The sequence below is a fragment of the Rhagoletis zephyria genome, unplaced genomic scaffold (assembly GCF_001687245.7).
Source record: "Rhagoletis zephyria isolate East Lansing unplaced genomic scaffold, Rhagoletis_zephyria_1.1 Rzeph_scaffold_01393, whole genome shotgun sequence".
NCBI lineage: Eukaryota > Metazoa > Arthropoda > Insecta > Diptera > Tephritidae > Rhagoletis > Rhagoletis zephyria.
The window spans coordinates 52,129-71,705 of NW_016158477.1; the positions used below are offsets into that span (position 1 = coordinate 52,129).

Sequence of the window (19,577 nt, forward strand, 5' to 3'; positions counted from 1 at the left end):
ATCACGCAGGCTGCCGGTTAAACCTACTTTAGGGCCGATTTCATAATGAAACACTTTGGCTGAATTTCTTTATTCATTCTGAACGTTTGGAATAAACTTTTTTGTTTACTTATTCTTTAGAACGTTCCTGATGATATGTTAACGTATATTTCAAACACATTCTGTTTATTCCGGCTGTGAAATGAGATTATCCGGAATGTATAAAGAAACGCAGCCTTTATGTTCCTTTTACAAAAGTTTACTTTTAGTTAAAGTGGCATTTAAACGTACTTTAAACCAGAAGTGTTTTCATAATACAATGGCAATTGAATAATAACAAAATATCCATTTAAATGGAAAAAAAAATTGGCAATGCTGATCAATGCAAAATTGCATCATCTCATTGTCATAAATATGTAATTATAACTACGAAAATGACGTACTTATATTTTTTCTTACAAAAGGGACCTTTGTCATTTAAATTTTCATTTTGGGTATTTAAGTAAAGGGCACATTTATCTTTAAAGTGGCTATATGTAATCGATCAGCAAAATAAAGAACCCTTTAAATTTTTTGTAGATGAAAAATTAATTTCAACTTAAATATCGATAATGCAAGCAAAGTATCGATGTCTTCGATATATCTACCCTGGAATATCGATTTAAAAATTCGATTATCGTGATATACCCTGCAAATAAATGCTCCCGAAATCTTTCAGAGTATCGGAATTTTTTTACGATTAATTTAGGAGTATTTAAGGAAAACAATGGGCTTGTTCGAGTTGCAATCATTACGTTCCATGATGCAATAATACAAGGTGTTATCAGTTGGCAACTTCTCGCTCTAATTCCGCCATATTGACTACCTTACGTGAAACAGTGTTACTTCTTTCACTATTCTTTGCCCATTAATATAGTTGAATGCTTTTTATTTTTTCTCAGTATACACACTTTGTTTTCTTAACTTATCTTATTTTATTTAATTTCATAACGAATACAATATAAAAAAGCAAATTTTGTTAAGGAGAAAATGTGAAATTTTATATTTTTCCCCCATATGGGGATTAATTTGTTCCCGTTTTTCTTCTCATTCTACTGAGCTAAGGTAGTGTCAAATCGAGCTGTCACAACTGATACCACCTTGTACTATTGCATCATGATCAGCGTTGCCATTTTAGCCGTTTTCCGGCTAGATTTAGCCGGTTTTGATAGCAACTAGCCGGAGAAAATTCGATCTAGCCGGCAACCGATTTGTTAGCCGGTTTGTAAAAAAAAGTTTGCCGTTTTTAGCCGATTTTACTATTTGCCTAATTTTCAGGTGCAAAAAGTAAACAAGTTGTTCGAAAGCAATAATGCAGACCCAATGAAGATTTTTAATGAACTCAATGTTTTACTTTCGCATCTATGCTCCCTAGTGGTTATTAGCGCGGACACATTTGATCCTATATGCTATATAATGGAACCATAACTTGCTCCATTTCCTCAGTTTTATCACAGTTTTGAAGAGTATTTAAAAACAAAAGTAAGCACAAACGCTTTTGACCACGAAGCCGAGAAAATAATTCGAGAAAATGGTCGCTATTTTATTATCACTTTAATAAAGGAATTACGCCAACGCCTCCCTACAAATATTGCCACACTAAAAAAAATTGACTTTTTTCGGTTGGAAATGCATTAAGAGTAATTAAACCAAAAGTATTTGTCCAACTACAGCAACAAAAACACAAATATAATGCCGACGAAATAACATCCATAAAGATGCAATGGCAACGGTTAACGTTACATACCTGGAGTAATTTAGACTCAACTGTAAAATTTTGGACCGAAGTTTATCAATTTCGAAATGCCCTAGGAGAAAACCCTTTTGCTGACCCTTCCAACCTAGATTTTAGTTTTCTTGTTTTGCCTATAAGTAATGCGGAAGTAGAGCGAATATTTAGTTCAATGAATATAATAAAATCTAAGCAAAGAAATCCAATGTGCGTTAAAACGTTAAACGCTATTTTATATATAAGATACGGTTTAAAACGTGAAGTAAAATGCTGCCATAATTTTACTGTAGATGACGATCTCTTAAAATTAAAGAATTCAGGAGATATAAACAATAGTGATTCATTTGATGATGAGGAATATACACTCGATATAAATTAATGGTGTTAAGTAGTCTTTCGTTTCTTGCGATTTATTTAAATAAAGCATGTGAATTTTCACTAAAACATTTTAGCCCTTTTTAGCCGCTTTTTTTTGCCAATCTAGCCGGTCGGCCCAAAAAGTTCTGGCAACACTGATCATGATTACCAAAGAACGTAAATCTATAAGAAGAGACAACACGTTATAATTGTAACGAGTGGAAACATCAGGAGCGTGCTTTCTCTTTTGCCCAAATACGTATTTTGATTGGATGAAAAGAGAAGGCACGCTCCTGATTTCACACTCGCTACAATTATAACGTCTTGTCTCCTCTTATAGCTTTACGTTCTTTGTGATTACGTTCTGTGTGAATTTCTAGCAACGTATTAGGTTTGTTCGTCGAAAATCCAGCAAGAATTATCCAACACTCAAAATATCAGAGAGTAAGAAAAAATTCTCTCAAATTCTCTCTCATGTTGAGAAACTTGCAAATTTCTGCACGAACGCAAATTTGCAGGAATTTGCAAGGTTTCGCTGCCAGCTGGCGTCCTCGGTTGCATTTCAAACATAAAAATTTTTTATAGAATTTTTAAAATTCTTTCGGATGGCCAAAAACAGGATATACATGTATATTTCTTGTTGTTCTGACTTTCTTTGACATACATTTCAATTTCTTCATCGTACTAGCTGTCGGGTTTCTTAAATCGACTCTGGTTGCAATTGCATTCCGATTGCGAATACCATTTTTTTCAGCCGAATTAAGTTCAAATCATTGGAATTAACTAAATTAATTATATCAACAATTATTTACTTCCTTTTTTCATAAAAAAATCGCTCGTGTTTATAAATTTTTAAATTTAACGAACTAATTTATTCAAATTATTGTAGACAAAAATGCAACCATGCGCCACAACCACATGTTTTTCGTGTTTGCAAATTCTTGCTGGCAAAATTTTTTCCAGCAAGAATTTGCAACTTCTCTCCAAGAGAACTGTCACTTTGCTCTCACAATTTTTGAGTGTTGGATAATTTTTTGGTCTGCACGAACGCGATTTGGGCAAAGATCGTGATAATTCGTACAAATTCGTACAAATTTTTTGCTCGACGAACAAACCTATTATCAGTTGGGCAGTTGCAACAGTGTTGCAAATTTTCATCAGTACGGCAGTTATGCCGCTTTTATTACATAGCTCGAACAAGCCCAATATGAAGTGGTTGACGAGAATTAGTAAAGAAATTTCTGAACGATTTCTTAAAGAAAATTCTTTAAAAAATTCTGGTATGCAAACACAAAAGAGAGTACATTGATATGTATAGGTTCCACCAAAATTGCTTCAAACTCACATATATGCGGATATAGGCGAGTACCTAATAGGTTACTAATCGCAGCACTAAAACAACGGCATGCAGATATTCTGATGGTTAATGAATTCAGAACAACCAAACTTTCCGAGTGTTACAACATAAACCTGACTACCAAATCGCCCCACAGGTGCCAATTTTGCCCAAAATGTGGTGCATGCTGGAATCGAGACGTCAAAGCTGGGAAAAACATTCTCTACCTGGGAACCAAGAACAAAAACACGACAATTTTCACAAATAAGATGTCGTGAGATCATATATCGCGAAAAATATGTACATCTGACTGGCAACAGTTTAACTTTAATTAGTTATGTGACATTTTATGGTAGCTGGCAGCACATTTTTTAAATTTTCAGTAATCTGTCATCCTACGGACTGTCATTCTGTGGATTTGTTAAAAAGTCCAGTGGTTTTTTAGGCCATTGTTTTTGTTAAAAAATATTTTTATTGTACTACAATCTAGTTTATAAAAAAAAAAAATAAGTTTGACTCGCAAAACAAATAAGTACTGTATGTTAGCTTTTTAGTACGCGAATCAAGAGCATTGATAAAGTCAACGTAGAGGATTTAGCTCAAAGTCCAAGTGGTACGTAAATTAGCTGGCGACCAAAGGGCTCTGAAACCATGGTCGATATCGGTGACAGCGCCAATAACTTCCGAAGCCCGGTGCTGGTTGAACCGAATCTAATACCTCCGTCTGGTATAGCAGCTGGAGCTGGAGTTAGCATGATGGGAGGCACCAGCGACACACAACTACGTACACCCTTCGCTGGTAATGTACGATCATTGCAACCACCACCACTGCCCCAGTCACCTTATGGTGTGATCCCTAGTAGCTACAATGCTAATACCGGTTTTGGCGGATATGGTGGTTATGCGGGTTATAATGGAATAGGCAACGCTATTGGTTCATATGGTGGTTATGGTAGCTTTGGTGGCTTTGGTTCGTATGGAGGTTACGGTGGTGGTTTTGGCAGCGCATACAATCGTTTTGGTATGGGAGGCATTAATCCGATGGATCCTGAGACGCGCTTCATACAATTGGCTGAGGCTAGCTCCCGACCTGCGTTCGAAAGTATTGAATCGCTTGTTTCAGCCATTGGAAACATAGCTGCAATGTTGGATTCTACATTTTTTGCACTCACTAGCTCATTCCGTGCAATATTGGGCGTGGCAGCAAACTTTGGACGCTTGCGTGGTGTATTCGCACAATTTTGGCAGACATTTGCCGTATATCGTGGATTAACATGGATATATAAGAAGTTAGTGTGAATGTTATTTAGGCTGTTTTTACTAAAAATTTCATTCTCCGTAGAATACTTTACTGGCTGCGCTTATCGGAAATGGATCCATCAAGCGAAAAATTCAAGCAAGCTTTTGCTGAGGCTCTAAATGATTCATCACAACAACCAGGCGCCCCTAAGCTACCACGCAAGGGTCAATCACCATGGCCAGTACTGGCTTTTATAAGCTTCATTTTTACAGCACCATATCTAATAATGAGGCTCTTGGGCACAGTAACAAATACTGCACAGGAAGAGGGTATGCATTTGCAATGATTTTATTTTATCTATGTGTATATGTATGTATGTATATATGTGTGTGCATGTACATATGTATGTATATGTATAGATTTATACGACACATATTGCCCCTAGTAGCAGCCTTATCGCGCAATTTAAACATGTGTTTATAAATATCTTAAAACAACTTTAGATTAGATACGGCTTATATTTTAATCGTTTTCTACCTTTTGCAGCACGAAATCCAACCAAATGGATGAATCCCATAGAAACAATCGCAATGTATGATTTTCAAGCAAGAAATCCCAGTGAGTTGAGTATACAATGCAATCAACCACTACTGATTGCACCGAAGGAGATACAGAATACCCTAGGCATGCTAAATACTGGCTGGGCAACTGCCTGTACCGTGGATCGTCAGAGTGTTGGTATAATACCAATAAATTATGTTAAGAGCCCACAACAGTTGCGGGAAGAACAACTGCAACAACAACACATTCAGCAGCAGCTTCCTATGATGAAAAGTATGACGCAGAAAGAACCAAAAATAAACACCGAACCACAACCGTCGTTAATGGACTTATCAACAGCATCTTTTCGTGCACCGCCCGTAATGCAGCAAAAGGGTAATGTTTTAGATGTGCCAGATTTCGACATCGCACCGCAGCCTGTGGGTCCATCCAGCACAGCTGCGATGTTAGCTGCAAGTGGTAGCAGTGAAGTATAATTTGATGAATTTTAACCCGATTTTACTTTTTGTTATCTTAAGCCAATTCTGTATATTTATAAATTGTCAAATAATTCCAGTTTTTTTGTAGTTAGTGTATAATGTATAAGTTAAGTACTGAGAATTGCCAATAATGTATTTGTTTTAACTTAAATGGGTGTTATAAAAAAAGCGAGCAAAATTTTATACACAAGCGAACATTTTTGCTTCATATCTTTAAGTTTTGGTTTGTATAGGTTTTTGGTTTATTTGATATTGCTTTAAGGATTTATTATTGCAAAGCCCTAAGAATGAAATAAAAAATATATAAATACATATATACTATAAACTGAAAACTACTTTATGAAAGTGTGTTGTTTTTGAGAAAATTAAAAGCAATTGAGAGGGCAGGTATTTCAAGTCTTTCCCACGACAGTCGGGTCTACGTAACCGGAACGACCCAGATTTATATTTGGCCAAGGACTGTCACTCCAGCAACACTCCCTAAAAACTCTTTGGGGAGCTTGTATGCTGCTACAACAACATAGTTTCAAGTCGTGATTAGTAAAGTATACAATATTATACAGGACTTCACTCAGGGTAACTATTCTGCAACTCATTTTCCTTTTGAGACAAGGAGACAGTGAGATTTGAACCAAAAAATGTAAGAAACTTCAAATTGCAGAAAACGCGGTTCAAACTCGCGGAAATTCACCCCCATACATAGTAGATATCGTCGTTTAAAGTACAAAACCGCCTATCAACAAAATGCAAAGCCGCGTATGTGAGGTTGTATAAATTATTTTCTAGATAGTAAAAACACTCATATTTCAAAATGGTTCTCTTTTTTATAAAGCAATCGCATATCTGCCTAGTATATTTCAGGACGAATGGATAAGGATTGAGCCAAGAGCTTGTGTGAGCAAATCCAATTTTTGGCAGCCAATGTCAGTTACGCGGTTTTGCAGAATCACGATACGCGGTTTTGTACTTTAAACGATGATATGCATATCGTCGTTTAAAGTACAAAACCGCGTATCGTAATTCTGCAAAACTTCACATACGCGGCTTTGCATTTTGCTGATACGCGGTTTCGCATTTTGTTGATAAGCAGTTTTGCACTTTAAACGACAATATGCATATATATATTAAAACAAAGGTTATTTTTTACTTTTTATAAATCGAAGTCGATATAATAGTACACTTTATTTTTCCAACTCATTTCATTATATGTCAGTTCAATGTTGTCGACGCGTACAAAGTATGCAATTGTGTTGTCTCTTCTTGAAAATTTCATATTTCCATGTTGGTTTAAACATTTAAATTAATTTTCCAATAGCAAATATTGATTTATTTGTTTCTATTGTTTTGCTTTTATTACGCAATATACAACTACTTCCTTTTTATTATTCAAATCTAATTTAAAAATGTTTTAATATATTTGCTGATAAGCTCTGGCAAATCGATCATGTATCCAATTTATTCCCTCCTTTTATGTTTTATGAATCTTTTTTTACTTACTAAAAATGATCAGAAAATATGCCTCATATATTGACGATTATGCTTGGGAAGCAAAAAAGCAAAGAGAATAAATCTTTTTTTTTTTTTTAAGAGTTTTAAAAGTGCTTAAAAACATTAAAGCAAAACAAAACGAATCTTGATTAATGGAAATGGTAAAAAGAGTTTGTAGAGATAGATAAGCTGTGTTAAGTAGCTTAGGCTCAATCAAGACTTGCAAAGCGAACATACTTTTTTTTTTTAAGGATTCGCTATTACCGCCGTTATGCGAAAGCTACTCTTGAACGTACCTGCGCACGCCAAATTTTTAAATTTTTCTTATATATTAAAAATGTTTTTGTTATGAAATATGAATTTATTCACTATTATTAATTTTTTTCTTACATATGATTTTCTCACTTGCCTTTATTTAAAGGTAATTAAAACTACATATGTATATATAAATATTAAGGCCGACTCATCGTTTTAGTTCAGAATTTTTCTTCCATATGGTTGTTGTTGCCTTTCTCTCACAGAGAGTGAAATATAACCACCATATGAAAGAACAAGTTCAGAACTAGAGCGATGAATCCGCCCTTAGAGCGCATTTCAACCGACTTCAATCAACATTTTACTCTTTTAGTTTAGTGTGGTTAATGGTTATCTTTTTAACCGACTTCACAAAAAGGAGAAAGGTTATCAATTCCCCGGAATATTTTTTTTTTGGTTTATGTATGTTACCGCATAACATTGGACCACATTAACCGATTGCCATAAAGGTGTTACCTCACAGGTGGTCCCATACTATTTCAGATCACGGAATCATAAGAAATTTAACGATAATCTTAAATTTTTATAAATAGAATTGAAGTCGGTTTTGTTTTTTGCTTAAAAATTACTTGTTTAATTACCAAAACTTAATAAAACTACTCATGAGGAAATTTTTATTTTAACATATTTTATACATTCATATGTATGTATGTTGAAAAAGCATAAAATATAAATTTAAGAAAAGCTAAAAAAAATATTGCTTGTGCAGTTTTCGGGGTGTGATAGATCAGCCGAAAAAAGTAAATTTCGATACATATGTAAATGCTGTAACGACGTTTAAGCATCAGTCAGTGGAACAGTGGAAGGCAAATAAAAGAAAAATAAAATAAGGGAAAACGGTTGGCCACCGAACTTCTGTTGCGTTTTCAGCGGCTGAAAACGTATTACAGATGACAACTGGATGAAAGCTGGATTTTTGGGGTTGCCCGGAAATTTTGATTAATAAGAAAACTTATTTATTTTTCATATTCATATTCCCGAAGCTTATTTAAAAACGATTCCTCAACAAAATTTCGACAGATGGGATCGTGTTAAATTAGGAAAAATTTTAAATGACGTGAGGTCTCCATCCCTATCTTTTTTTTTGGAATTAACAGGACCTGTTCCTTTCAATGACAACAATCTTTGAAAGACCCTTAAAACGCCAGGTTATTATGAAGACAGCATAGAAGTGTTGTCGTGCCAAATTGCCAGATTATTATTTAACACAAAATTCTTGGATTTTCGTGAATCTAATCAATTGCCAAGTTCTTGGTAGTCTACGGTTGAGATTATGGTATTACGCAAACGAACATATATTACTGACGTTCTTGAGATAAAACCACCTACTAAATATCTGCCCCTGTCTCAATGAACAGAACCTGTTGAAATTGCTCAATTCCTGGGCCTCCCCATAGCTGAACCAGACAACGTTGATGGATGAGCCGATTCGAGCGGGGTTTAGTAGCCGCTACAGCGACAACCACAACCTAATAAATATGTTTATACTCTTCTTTTTAAATTTGCTCCATTGTTTAGAAAACACATGAATTTGTATACCAATAAATTAGAAACTGAACTCAAAAAATTGTATAAACGCTTGGACAAGCATCTCAAACTTGTCAACAGGGATTTCATGAGATTTTTGTATGCTTGAAACACACTCGGGGCTTACCATTACCTGCCGAGGTTCATAATTTTGTTGCACTGATCAGGCGCACCGAATGATAAAGCCTACGCCGGCCGCCTGTACGTACATATGTAAATGTACATATATGTAAGAATATTTACCAAACATTTGAACATTTTAACTAAATGTAAAAAAATGAATTTACCGTTTATCATCATCATATTTATTATGTATAGAAAATAATATTTTAGTGTCCCTAAAGAGGGTTTACATTTTTTAAAAATTAAATACGTTGACCACAATTATAAATATTTTTCCTTTCTTGTATTGGCCAGTGCTAAAACGTCGTCTAATTTACAATTATGCTAAAAAATTTAATAAACAAATTTTCTGCACCAAATATTTGTCATATTCATGCATGACATGTACAACTCATCACATTTTGAAGTCACACCCCTTTTCTGCAAAAAAAAATATATATAAACAGCAAAGAAGTATGCACATAAAAAAAATTCAATACATATTTGCAAACCCGAAATGCAAAATCAAATACATATGTAAGTAAATAATTAAAAAATAAAGATAAGCAAAAGACTTAGAAATCGATAAAGGGTTTGCCGTTCCTTCCCTTGTAGAGAATGGGATCATACAAAATACATTCAACAGCTGCGTCAGTAATGCAATCACTTCAACTGTTCAAGGCGCACAACACATACTGGCGACAGTAAGAATAAAAGTGCGCATAATAAACAAATGATCAGTCAAATAAACAATATAACAATGCAGTAACATATTTTAACAGGTTTTCTCTAATATGCGCTCCTCTAATGCAAGCCTAATAAAGCTGAAATGAATGAAAAACTAAAAGAATCTTCTGTTAAATGGCTACTAATATCGGCGACGTTTAGGCTCCCTGCATTGGATGCAGCAGCCAAACGTAATTGCGATTGTTGCAATGCTTGCTGATCAGTTTCGGAAATTACACCGCAATCCAAGTCATTGGCACTACAAATTCCATAAGCGGCAGCACTTAAATAACGCTGCTGATTTAGCTTGCTACCACCGATAGAAAGACCTTCGCTTGTTGTTGTTGCTTTGTTGCATATATAATGATTATTGTTATTGTTGCTGGTGCAGCTGCTTTCTTTGTAATTGTATGTATTGTTGCTGTTATTGTACGCAACCATGAATTCGCCTCAATCAATATCGCTATTTTCCAAAAAATCTTCATCATCATCATCGCCGTCGCGCAGGCCACCAGCCTTAGCACCGCCACCACCGCGACGACCACCAGCACGCGGATACCCATGCATTGAGGAATCATTAGTTAGTTCAGCGAAGCCGCTCATGGTATCATCATCGGAATTGCATGCCAGTCCTTTGCCATTGCCATAGGCTGCGAAAAAAAAAAATTAGTATATTACACATTTGTTTGTACTCATATACATTGTGGTTACATACCTTCAATATATTTCTCGAAATTCGGTGGGACCAAGTTCTTTGCACGTTCAATCTCTTCGTGTGAGCATTGGCCTTTATCTAAACCTTTTTTTTTTTTTTTTTTAAGAATAAATAATAAAGAAATAAATTATATGTACTTATGCATGTTTGTAGATTAACCTCATTGATCAATATTGTGCAATCAGGCAAAACAATAAAAACCAAAACACTTAACAGTGAAACTTGAAAAATAATGCAATTTTCTATGCCAAATTAACTTTTTTAATTCATATCTTTCAATCTTCAACATTTAAGAAGAAGGCGAGTCTGCCACTTTCTACACGAACCGCCGAAATTTTTTCGCAGACATAAATGGACGAAGTTTCGAACTGTAAATTTACTTTGTTGCTTATATGTACATATTTTGGTTGTACATATGTATTTATAACCAACGATAACTAGCGAATAGTTTCATAATTTTTAATGCTTATACAAATATTAAATTTTTTTAAATAGCTTGCCATGTTTTTTTCGTATTTCAAGCTACAACAATTATATATGTATGTATTTTCCTATTATCCAATTGCTGGAAACAGTTCGGTCTCATGGAGAATGAACCGTCATCACTACGTAAGTCATACATTTTTCATTTTTCGCAAAGAAATCAAAAAATTGTAATATTCATATAAAAGGGTTTAAAAGCTTGACTTAAAAGCTAATAAATAAGTGCTAAAGTTAAAGCAATCAAACGATGCATAAAAATTAAAATAATCTCAAAGGGTCTAGTCCTTAAAAAAATAAAATCTTTCTCCTAAGAATTTCGTTAACACTTGGAGCGGTATGGTAACTTTTTTAATTGGAAGTGATTGAAAAAATGCAACGCACAAGTTGCTTTCAAAAAAGGCATTCGAGTAAGAAAAACTATAAGAAATTATTTCATTCCACTTACCACCAAGTAAGCCCATACGTTTCAGTACTTCGGCATCATCGTGCATTTCGAACTGATCATCGAATTTAAAAATATATTCCGATCTAACAAATTAAAAAACCATATATATACATATATCATTATCCATTTCCCAGCTTCAAGTAATTTCGAATAAACCCACTTGTCATTCGTAACACTGCAATTAATTTTTGTCGATTTGTGCGTATTAACTATGATAAAGGGTAGCTGTATTGAAGAATTGGGCGTTGGCACATTGCCTTGTCGTTCCGCTTCTTTGTTGCGTTCGATCAGACTCTTAAAGGCAACTTGATGTAGCAAAAGTTCATTCAGTTGTTGATGTTTCTGCTGTATGCGTTGACGACACTCTTCATTTTGTTTTTCCAGCTCAGAGCATTGCTGCGAGAATCAAAATTGTTTTTAAAATTACATTTCATGTGCCTACATATATATGTACATATATACATATGTATGTATATGTGACCTGGTCTACGAAAAGGGAGCTTACGTGCGAAAACTAGTTTTCTGTGAAAAAGCTGTTAAAAGTAAGCAACTCGTTTCGTCAGTTTCTCATTATCTCGTTAATTGTTCTCCGCGCCGGACGTCCAGTAAGTGTTGTTGTTGGTCCAGTAAGTGTTGTTGTTGGTCGGAATATTATTATAGTTCATCGTGTAAGTTGCTAGTGTGGAACATTTAAAAAAGTAACACTGAAGAAGTGACGTTTACTGTTTCTGTTGATTATCGTCTTCGCATTTCGCATGAAATGAAACATGAGTGTTGATGAGGAGTTCAGTGCCGTATACGGACAATCTTCGCAGCTTAGTTTCGGATATATCTAAAGTAGATATTGTGGCTCCATTGCCGAAAGATTTGCCATCGAAGAAACGGAAGGCAAAAACTAGTGAAGATGTTCTCAAACCAAACGAGGAACCAGGTCCATCTTCCTCAGGATCAACACGTAAAAAGATCTCAAGGAAAACGACAACAAAGAAAAATACATAAACTACTCAGCATTATTATTTTTGGCCCATAATACGTTTTTCTAGTGTATAATTATGTCTTTAAAGCTTATAATTCAATGTATTTTGTTCATTACCAATAAATTATATTTTGTCGTATTTTTACTCTTCTTTCTCTACATTTTTAGTACACTTCTAAGCAAGTTAGGATTTTCTGCTTTTCACCACGTGAAAAAGCATCTCATCTTCCATCCGAATCAACCAAAAAGTGAAAATTGATTTTATGACACCTAAGCCCCCTTTCCGTAGACCAGGTCACATATATGTAGATACGGTGACGAACAAATGTATTGGCACAGAGAATTTTTCCCAATATACATATGCAAAGTTTTTCATTCTAATTAGTTTTCCATAATTTTTTATAAAAATTTAGTTTATACTAAACCAAAGAACATAAAACTAAAATCTCTAAACTTTGTGCTATAAACTCAGCAAATTCAATAAATTTGCAGGCTAATTTGCAAGCGTTTCGGGTTTTTTTTTTTATTCTAAGTATGTAGTTTTGTAGTCGATTTTTTTTTTACTTAGAATTTGTGTATAAAACCTTAATAAAAAGGTATGAATTCGTATACAACTTTATTGAATTTTCCTGAGCTTTTCAAAAAGCTTAGATTCTTTTTTTATGTTTTCTGTGTATGAACTATATATTTTTGTGTATAAACTATATATTTATAAAAAACTAGCAAATACTCGTGCTTCACTAAAAAGAATTTTTGTGTGATTTGATACCAGTATTGTAATATTTGATTTATTTTATCAATTTAATCAAATAAAATATTTCAAACAGGTGGAAACAATTCTCAAAAATATCTTCAGCAGTCAACTTTTCTAGGCTTCTTAGTTTGATATCCGTATTGCAATATTTAATTTATCTTATCAATAAAATTAAATTAAAATTTTTAAACTTATGACACCCTCCACAAAAATATTTTCGGCTGTAAGCCTTCTTAAACCTCTTTTTTTTTACAGACATATTACAATATTTACTTTATCTTATCAATTCAGGCACCTATTCAATACAACTCAACTATTTATTGCTATTGCCGTTCACAACTCTTTTCAGTTGACTGTAGCCATTGAAAAATTCGGAAATTCGATACAAATTTTGTTATTTTCATAATATTATGTTATTTTAATGATATTAAAATAATTAAAAGCAAAAAAATGTTATGTTAAAAGTTACGAATTATGTTTTACCGTTGACACCGAGCATGCTAGTGCAAGACAACTAACAGACAACTACGTTTTCAAAGCTGAGTTGAGTTGTGTCCAACTACAATTTACAACTTACAACTCAACTATCTTGAAAGTTGTGAATCATAATAGCGGCCTAGCTTGAACTATAATTTTCAAACAGTAGGCAACTCTGTAATTTTTCTCTTTTTATATTTTAATTTAGACCACTAGCAATACATCGGTGAAAACTGCTTTCATGTTTCTGCATTAGATTTCGATTAATGCGCTTAGAAACATACAGACAGATGGACAGACAGACAAAAATTTTAAATTTGTTGATTTGGCTTCTATTGCTCTAATAAAGGCCCCATATTAATTTTTCTTTAATATCTATAATGTACAGAGATCGGCATGTTAAATTTTTTTTATATGTATAGAATATCGAATAAAAATTAGAATGAAAAACTTTGAAAATTCTGTGTTAGTCACCGTATGTATATTTAAAGAAAGTCGCTATAAATACATACCTCAGCCGAATTTGATGGCAATCCAATCCAGCGTATTTCCTTTTTGTCTTTCGATATTATTTCCATGGCCATAAGTACGTTGAGCGCATCATAAACACGCCGACGTATATTCTTTTGATCACAATTCGCTGAATCTACGGCATTGATGTGCAATTCTTCAGCGACCAATTCATCGGCGACTTCATTGTAAGTAGTGACGCCCTTTTCCTTCACTTTTTCACATACTTTTAAAGCGAAATGTCGCAAACCTTTACCAGCCTTTTCGGGTTTACGTTGCCTTCGTGCTGAGTTCGTATGGGGGCTATTGGTAGTGTGGCTATTGTAGTAGAAGTAAACACATGAACAAGGAAAGTTCAAAAATTACGTGTATATTAAATGGCTTACAGTTTTGATTTCATTTTTGTATTGTTATTTGGTGTGTATTTTGTGTAGCGCTCTTCCGTTTTCACGGTGACCTGGAATTGCGTAATATTTATTATTTGTAAAATGTGTAATGATTATGTTGGCAGCCACAAGTTTACCGTTTCTGGAGTTTCGTATTTTATAGTTGTAAATGCCGGTTGCTGATTGCCGACACTATTTTGTGTTGATATAACGGTGTATGTGTTACCTAAGGAAAAAAAATATTGGAGCGCAAATTAAAATCGCATTAAAATCTATTAAAATTTCTTTTTAAACTTACTATCTCCACCTTGTATATTGTAACGGCTCAAATATTGTTGTTGACTCGACGTAGCCTGAAAATATGGAAAAATTATTAAAATTATGCAAGCTATAGACATAAATTTATTTTAAATGAAGCAAAACAGATGGGAGATTAAATTATTGTGAATCAGTTAGTCAGCTTTCAGACACGTCAAGTCTTGCTTTCAGGTCTGCTAGTTGAGAAGAGAGGGGAAGAGTACGAGTACCTCCGTACCGTCAATTCGTTTCAAGTTTTCTTGTATCTTTAGATCTTTTCGCTGCTTCCCATTTAAAGAACCAAGAACTTAAATTCAATAAAAGTTGACGCGTCTGGAAGCAAACAGAAACCACAAAAGAGAATGCAAAAAAATTGCTTTCAAGACTTGACGTGTCTGAAAGGGGACTTATGAAATCTTCACTACAACTACTTGTTTTTACTAATGACGGGTATCTACTTAGAACTGAACTGACACTAATCTTGAAGACATAGTTGGGCATTTACTAATATCCTTCCCATTATCTTCTAATGATATTTTTGAATGCCACTCAATTTTTGTATTTTCGAAGCTCGACCCTCAGTATTTTCTAGCTTTTCAAACGTTTTTTGTTGTAATGTAGAAATTTAAATTTCTGCACGAGTTATTTTGTGCCTGGCTACGACAAAAAAAAAGCTTTCAAATTCTTTCCTATAAATCTTCTACAGAAAAATCCAAGTAGACTAAACAAAAATAAGTAATTCGTTCAATTCTATATATGTCTTTATATATACTACATATATATATATATATATATATGTATGTACATGTTTGCAAGGCGGCCTCGAATAATTTACCACCAACATCAAACAAAAAGGTAAAATTTTAAAAGTTTATAAAAAATATATTTTTGTAACTTAAAACTTTTGTAAAAATTTTAAATTTTTTAAATAAAATTTTTAGGAAAATTTTGATTAGCCAGCTTTCTAGGTCATTTAATTTTAGTATAATAAAGTACAATTTAATTTTTGTGAATTTTTTTCGTACGATGTTGCGCATTTTTCCGTCAAACTCTTACATTGTTATATTAAAATTGAATGGCCTATAAATTGCATACTCGAAATTTTTCAAAAAATTTGGATGATTTTTTTTAAATCTTATACAAAGTTTGGAACCTTTTTTTAGTAGGTTTACAGTTTTTTATAGTGTGAACTAACTATATTAAAAAATAAAAACTTTTTCTTATTAATGTAAGTCTTGCAAAACATTCCTCATAGGAAAACCGATTCTACCGATTATATTCAAAAGAGGTTGGTCAACCAGCTGATATTCCACTAAGCTATCATTAGTCTCCACGCCTTTTGTATCGGTATTGCTGCACACCCACCGGCGTAGTAACGTCATCAACATTCCGCAATTTAACAAGCAACGTACCACATCCACGGTATTATTTAACAATCCATTAATATATTTTTACCACTTTTTTCCAACCGAACCTTTTTCTTTTTAATTTCATTTTTTAGTTTTTCTCTCTCCCTAAGCATAGTAAAGTATATGAATGTAGGTACTTTGTACTTACCAACTGTGTATATGAGCCTGCACTAGACTTAAGTGAACTACCACTTGCGCTGTTCAAATGCACAGCTCTTATGGTTGTTGAATCGCCACTACCAATTGTCTCTTGTTTGATATCCTTTGGTCTCAAAATCTTAACGAGTTTGCCTGGAAGCACGAAAACAACAAAATTAGTCATACTCATAGATACATACATACATATGTATATGGATGTCCATATATTCGTATGCTAGATTTTCGTAGTATGTTTATGTATGGATGTGCTGGCGGTACAACAAACATACATACCAATAATCAAAGTCACACGGCAGCGAAAATAACAACAGCCACACTCCAAATAGCTACAGATAAAAGGCTTCGCCACCGAGCACAATTTCTGGCTAGTAATTTCCCATGTGAAATTCTTCACTTGTTACAATGTATTAACTTAAATTGCGCTGAAAATCTTTGGGTATCATTTCAATAACATCTTGGCCTCTCACTACACAAGCCTACTTGCTCAGCCCTACTTTGCTAGTAAAGTATGACGTTCTTTTGCTTATCTTGTGCCCTTATGTGAAGCTGAAGTGTTGCGAGTTTTTCTCAATATATTTATAATTAATTACTATGGCTAACTGTTGTCAATAACATTTCATTTCATTTCATTTCAACACATGTACTTAATTTTGGTTTTTGTTTCTCAATTTTGTGATGTCTCAATGTAATGCTCACACGAAGTTCGTCTTTTTACATCCAACTAGTTTACACTTGTCAAATTGCGGCGGCAGCTGCAGTTCATAAGCGCGTCTTTACATCGCAGCGTCAATGGATAGAGCAAGTCAGCAAGAGCGGGAAAACAAAAGCACGAGTAAATGTGGCGAATAGGCGAGCACACATTATTTCGAATTCCTACGTAACCATACTGTATAGGGTGGCATTACGGGTACAAAAATAATCGAATGGTGGGTTGTTTACTGTGTCGCTAAGTTTGGTAAAAAAGTTAAAAATGCTAGGCGGCCAGTAAATTGCCAGGCACTACACTTTAGACGTCAAAAAAGATCGGCAGTAAAGTGGTGGCGCAATGACTAATTTCAGATAGTATTTTTGCCATAAAAAAACATATATGGATGTATTTGTACTCCTCCTTAAAAAAAAAAACAGTCGGTGTGCCCATTTGTTAAAAAAAACATCCAAAGATCGATTTTCTTATGTGAAACTATTCTAAAACATTTACCCAAGAGATATGGAAAAGAGGCCTTACATGCATGCCTTCTAGCAGGGCTTTTCGTATTGACAATTTATGCAAATGTATAAGCTTATATTATTTAGCATTACAAAAGATTTAAAAAATAATTTTTGTTTTGATCAACCGATACCACCTTGTATAAATTCGCGTTGATAAGGAGAAAGGAATGCAGAGTGAAAGTCCTCTTGACTCTCACGAAGCCCTCAGCTCCTAAAATGATCTATTGAGATAGAAACCGAGGATAATAAAACTGGGGGTTCCACATGGTGGCTTCCTTTCCCCGCAGGTGTTTAATTTCTATATGTATTTCAAAGCTCCGTCAACCACCAGGGGGTGTCTATATTGTGTCTTATGCTGACGACTGCTCGATAATGGCGTCTGGGAATAGAATTGATCACTTGTGCTCGAAAGTAAACAGTCACCTCTCTGACCTTTCTTGCTAATTCACTACAAGGAGCCTAACCCTCTCCCCTACAAATGAGGTCAGACTACATCTGGGAATTGACGTCGATAGCGTGCAAATTCCGACGGTGAATAACAAAAGAAACATTCTCAGAGTTTCCTTCGTAATTCTGCTTTCCTTATCCGCGCATACAACCGCAATTAACAATAGAGTATAGAGCCGCAATGAGGTCCATAAGTAGCTGGCCGGCAGCACCTGGGGCAAAACCAAAGAATCGTTGCTGGCAACATACAAGACAATTGGCCGGCCAGTTCTAAACTATGCAGAGTCTGTGAGGTCGCCAAAATACGGCGCTACGGACAGCCACCGAGTACGTTATGATGTCGCCGCAACACCATATACGGACGAAGGTTAGAGGTTCATAAAGCAACCGCTGAACCCGACAGCATACCGACAGGTTATAAACGACATTCACAGGAAGTCAGTATTGACTTACACTGACCCTCATCCTGAGAACGCCGTTTTGGGAACGCAACGGACCAGACAGAGCTTCGTCTGCCTCGGGAGACTCGCACAACAATAACTCAAATTCGCTCAGGCTGCTGCAGCAGGCTAAACTCGTAACTGAGCTGNTAACTCAAATTCGCTCAGGCTGCTGCAGCAGGCTAAACTCGTAACTGAGCAGATTAGATGTAGATGTAACCAACGAGTCACATGCCTCACAAACCCCACTCAGTTAACACCTCTGTCCCTATGCACAAACCCAGTTGGAGTTGAGAATGCTTCCTGTGCTCTCCTTTAGTTGAGATTGACGACAACGATTCTTCAACAAACTTCTCAAATTTTTTAGACTTCGATTTTACCAATCCTAGAGTAACTACTGTAGAATTAGAAAATTATCTTTTTTATGGTTAAGAGTATCTTACTTTATTTTATCTAAAATGTATGTAAGTCAACATTTCGTAAACATAGAGTCAATCAATAAAGTTTAGGTACAGCGATACGGGGAACTGTTTTTAATTATTTTATTTTTCACAAACTTTTTATAAAAATATGGTTAGTTCTACAATAAAAACCCCAAAAATCAGAGTTCCAAGCATTTTACAAAATTAAAGAAAATTCTGCAACTTTTAATTAAAATATTATACTTTTTAATTATAGCATAATAATAATAATAATAATAATAATGTTGTAGCGACCACAACAACCCCGTCCAGATAGACTATAGGGAATTTCCACAGGGACAACGGCGTTAGGTGTCGGTTATTTTCTCCATATAAAAAGAAAACAGAATTGAACATTAATTTATATGGTGAAAAAAATTATTCAAAAATCATTCGTAAGTCCTAGCTACTTCAGATTTGCAATTTATTATAATAAAATTGAATGTGCTAGAAACTGCATACTCAACTTTTTCAAAAAATGTAATTAGAAACTGCATTATTTTAATAAAAAATTTGAAGAATTTTCTT

The 19,577-nt window shown here is 34.4% G+C and overlaps 2 protein-coding genes across 5 annotated transcripts in view; one reads left to right on the forward strand and one right to left on the reverse strand.

Moving 5' to 3' along the window:
- Positions 1 to 3,801: 3,801 nt before the first annotated feature.
- Pex13 (peroxisomal biogenesis factor 13) lies at positions 3,802 to 6,055 on the forward strand. Its single transcript, XM_017617333.1, has 4 exons — positions 3,802 to 3,901; positions 3,998 to 4,732; positions 4,786 to 5,012; positions 5,230 to 6,055. Exons 2-4 carry the CDS (start codon positions 4,095 to 4,097, stop codon positions 5,718 to 5,720), a joined length of 1,356 nt encoding a protein of 451 aa, XP_017472822.1. The 5' UTR covers positions 3,802 to 3,901; positions 3,998 to 4,094; the 3' UTR covers positions 5,721 to 6,055.
- A 2,400-nt stretch (positions 6,056 to 8,455) lies between these two features.
- The window catches only part of Dp (transcription factor Dp), a 47,730-nt gene continuing 36,608 nt past the window's right edge, over positions 8,456 to 19,577 (reverse strand). For 3 of the 4 annotated variants that reach the window (XM_017617341.1, XM_017617340.1, XM_017617339.1), the window contains exons 3-11: positions 16,482 to 16,624; positions 14,926 to 14,980; positions 14,765 to 14,853; positions 14,628 to 14,698; positions 14,244 to 14,559; positions 11,685 to 11,920; positions 11,525 to 11,607; positions 10,597 to 10,680; positions 8,456 to 10,531 (exon numbers count right to left, since the gene is read on the reverse strand). In XM_017617341.1, the coding sequence (XP_017472830.1) occupies positions 10,332 to 10,531; positions 10,597 to 10,680; positions 11,525 to 11,607; positions 11,685 to 11,920; positions 14,244 to 14,559; positions 14,628 to 14,698; positions 14,765 to 14,853; positions 14,926 to 14,980; positions 16,482 to 16,624 (1,277 nt within the window). In that variant the 3' untranslated portion in view covers positions 8,456 to 10,331. The remainder of the gene's footprint in view (positions 10,532 to 10,596; positions 10,681 to 11,524; positions 11,608 to 11,684; positions 11,921 to 14,243; positions 14,560 to 14,627; positions 14,699 to 14,764; positions 14,854 to 14,925; positions 14,981 to 16,481; positions 16,625 to 19,577) is intronic. The other variant, XM_017617342.1, reaches the window with a different exon arrangement.

Bases quoted from the DNA above. Each gene is read 5' to 3' on its own strand.
- Pex13 (XM_017617333.1), top strand. From the start codon at position 4,095: ATGGTCGATATCGGTGACAGCGCCAATAACTTCCGAAGCCCGGTGCTG. The intron at 4,733-4,785 runs GTTAGTGTGAAT...CATTCTCCGTAG, and splicing joins TTAACATGGATATATAAGAA to AATACTTTACTGGCTGCGCT. The intron at 5,013-5,229 runs GTATGCATTTGC...TACCTTTTGCAG, and splicing joins AAATACTGCACAGGAAGAGG to CACGAAATCCAACCAAATGG.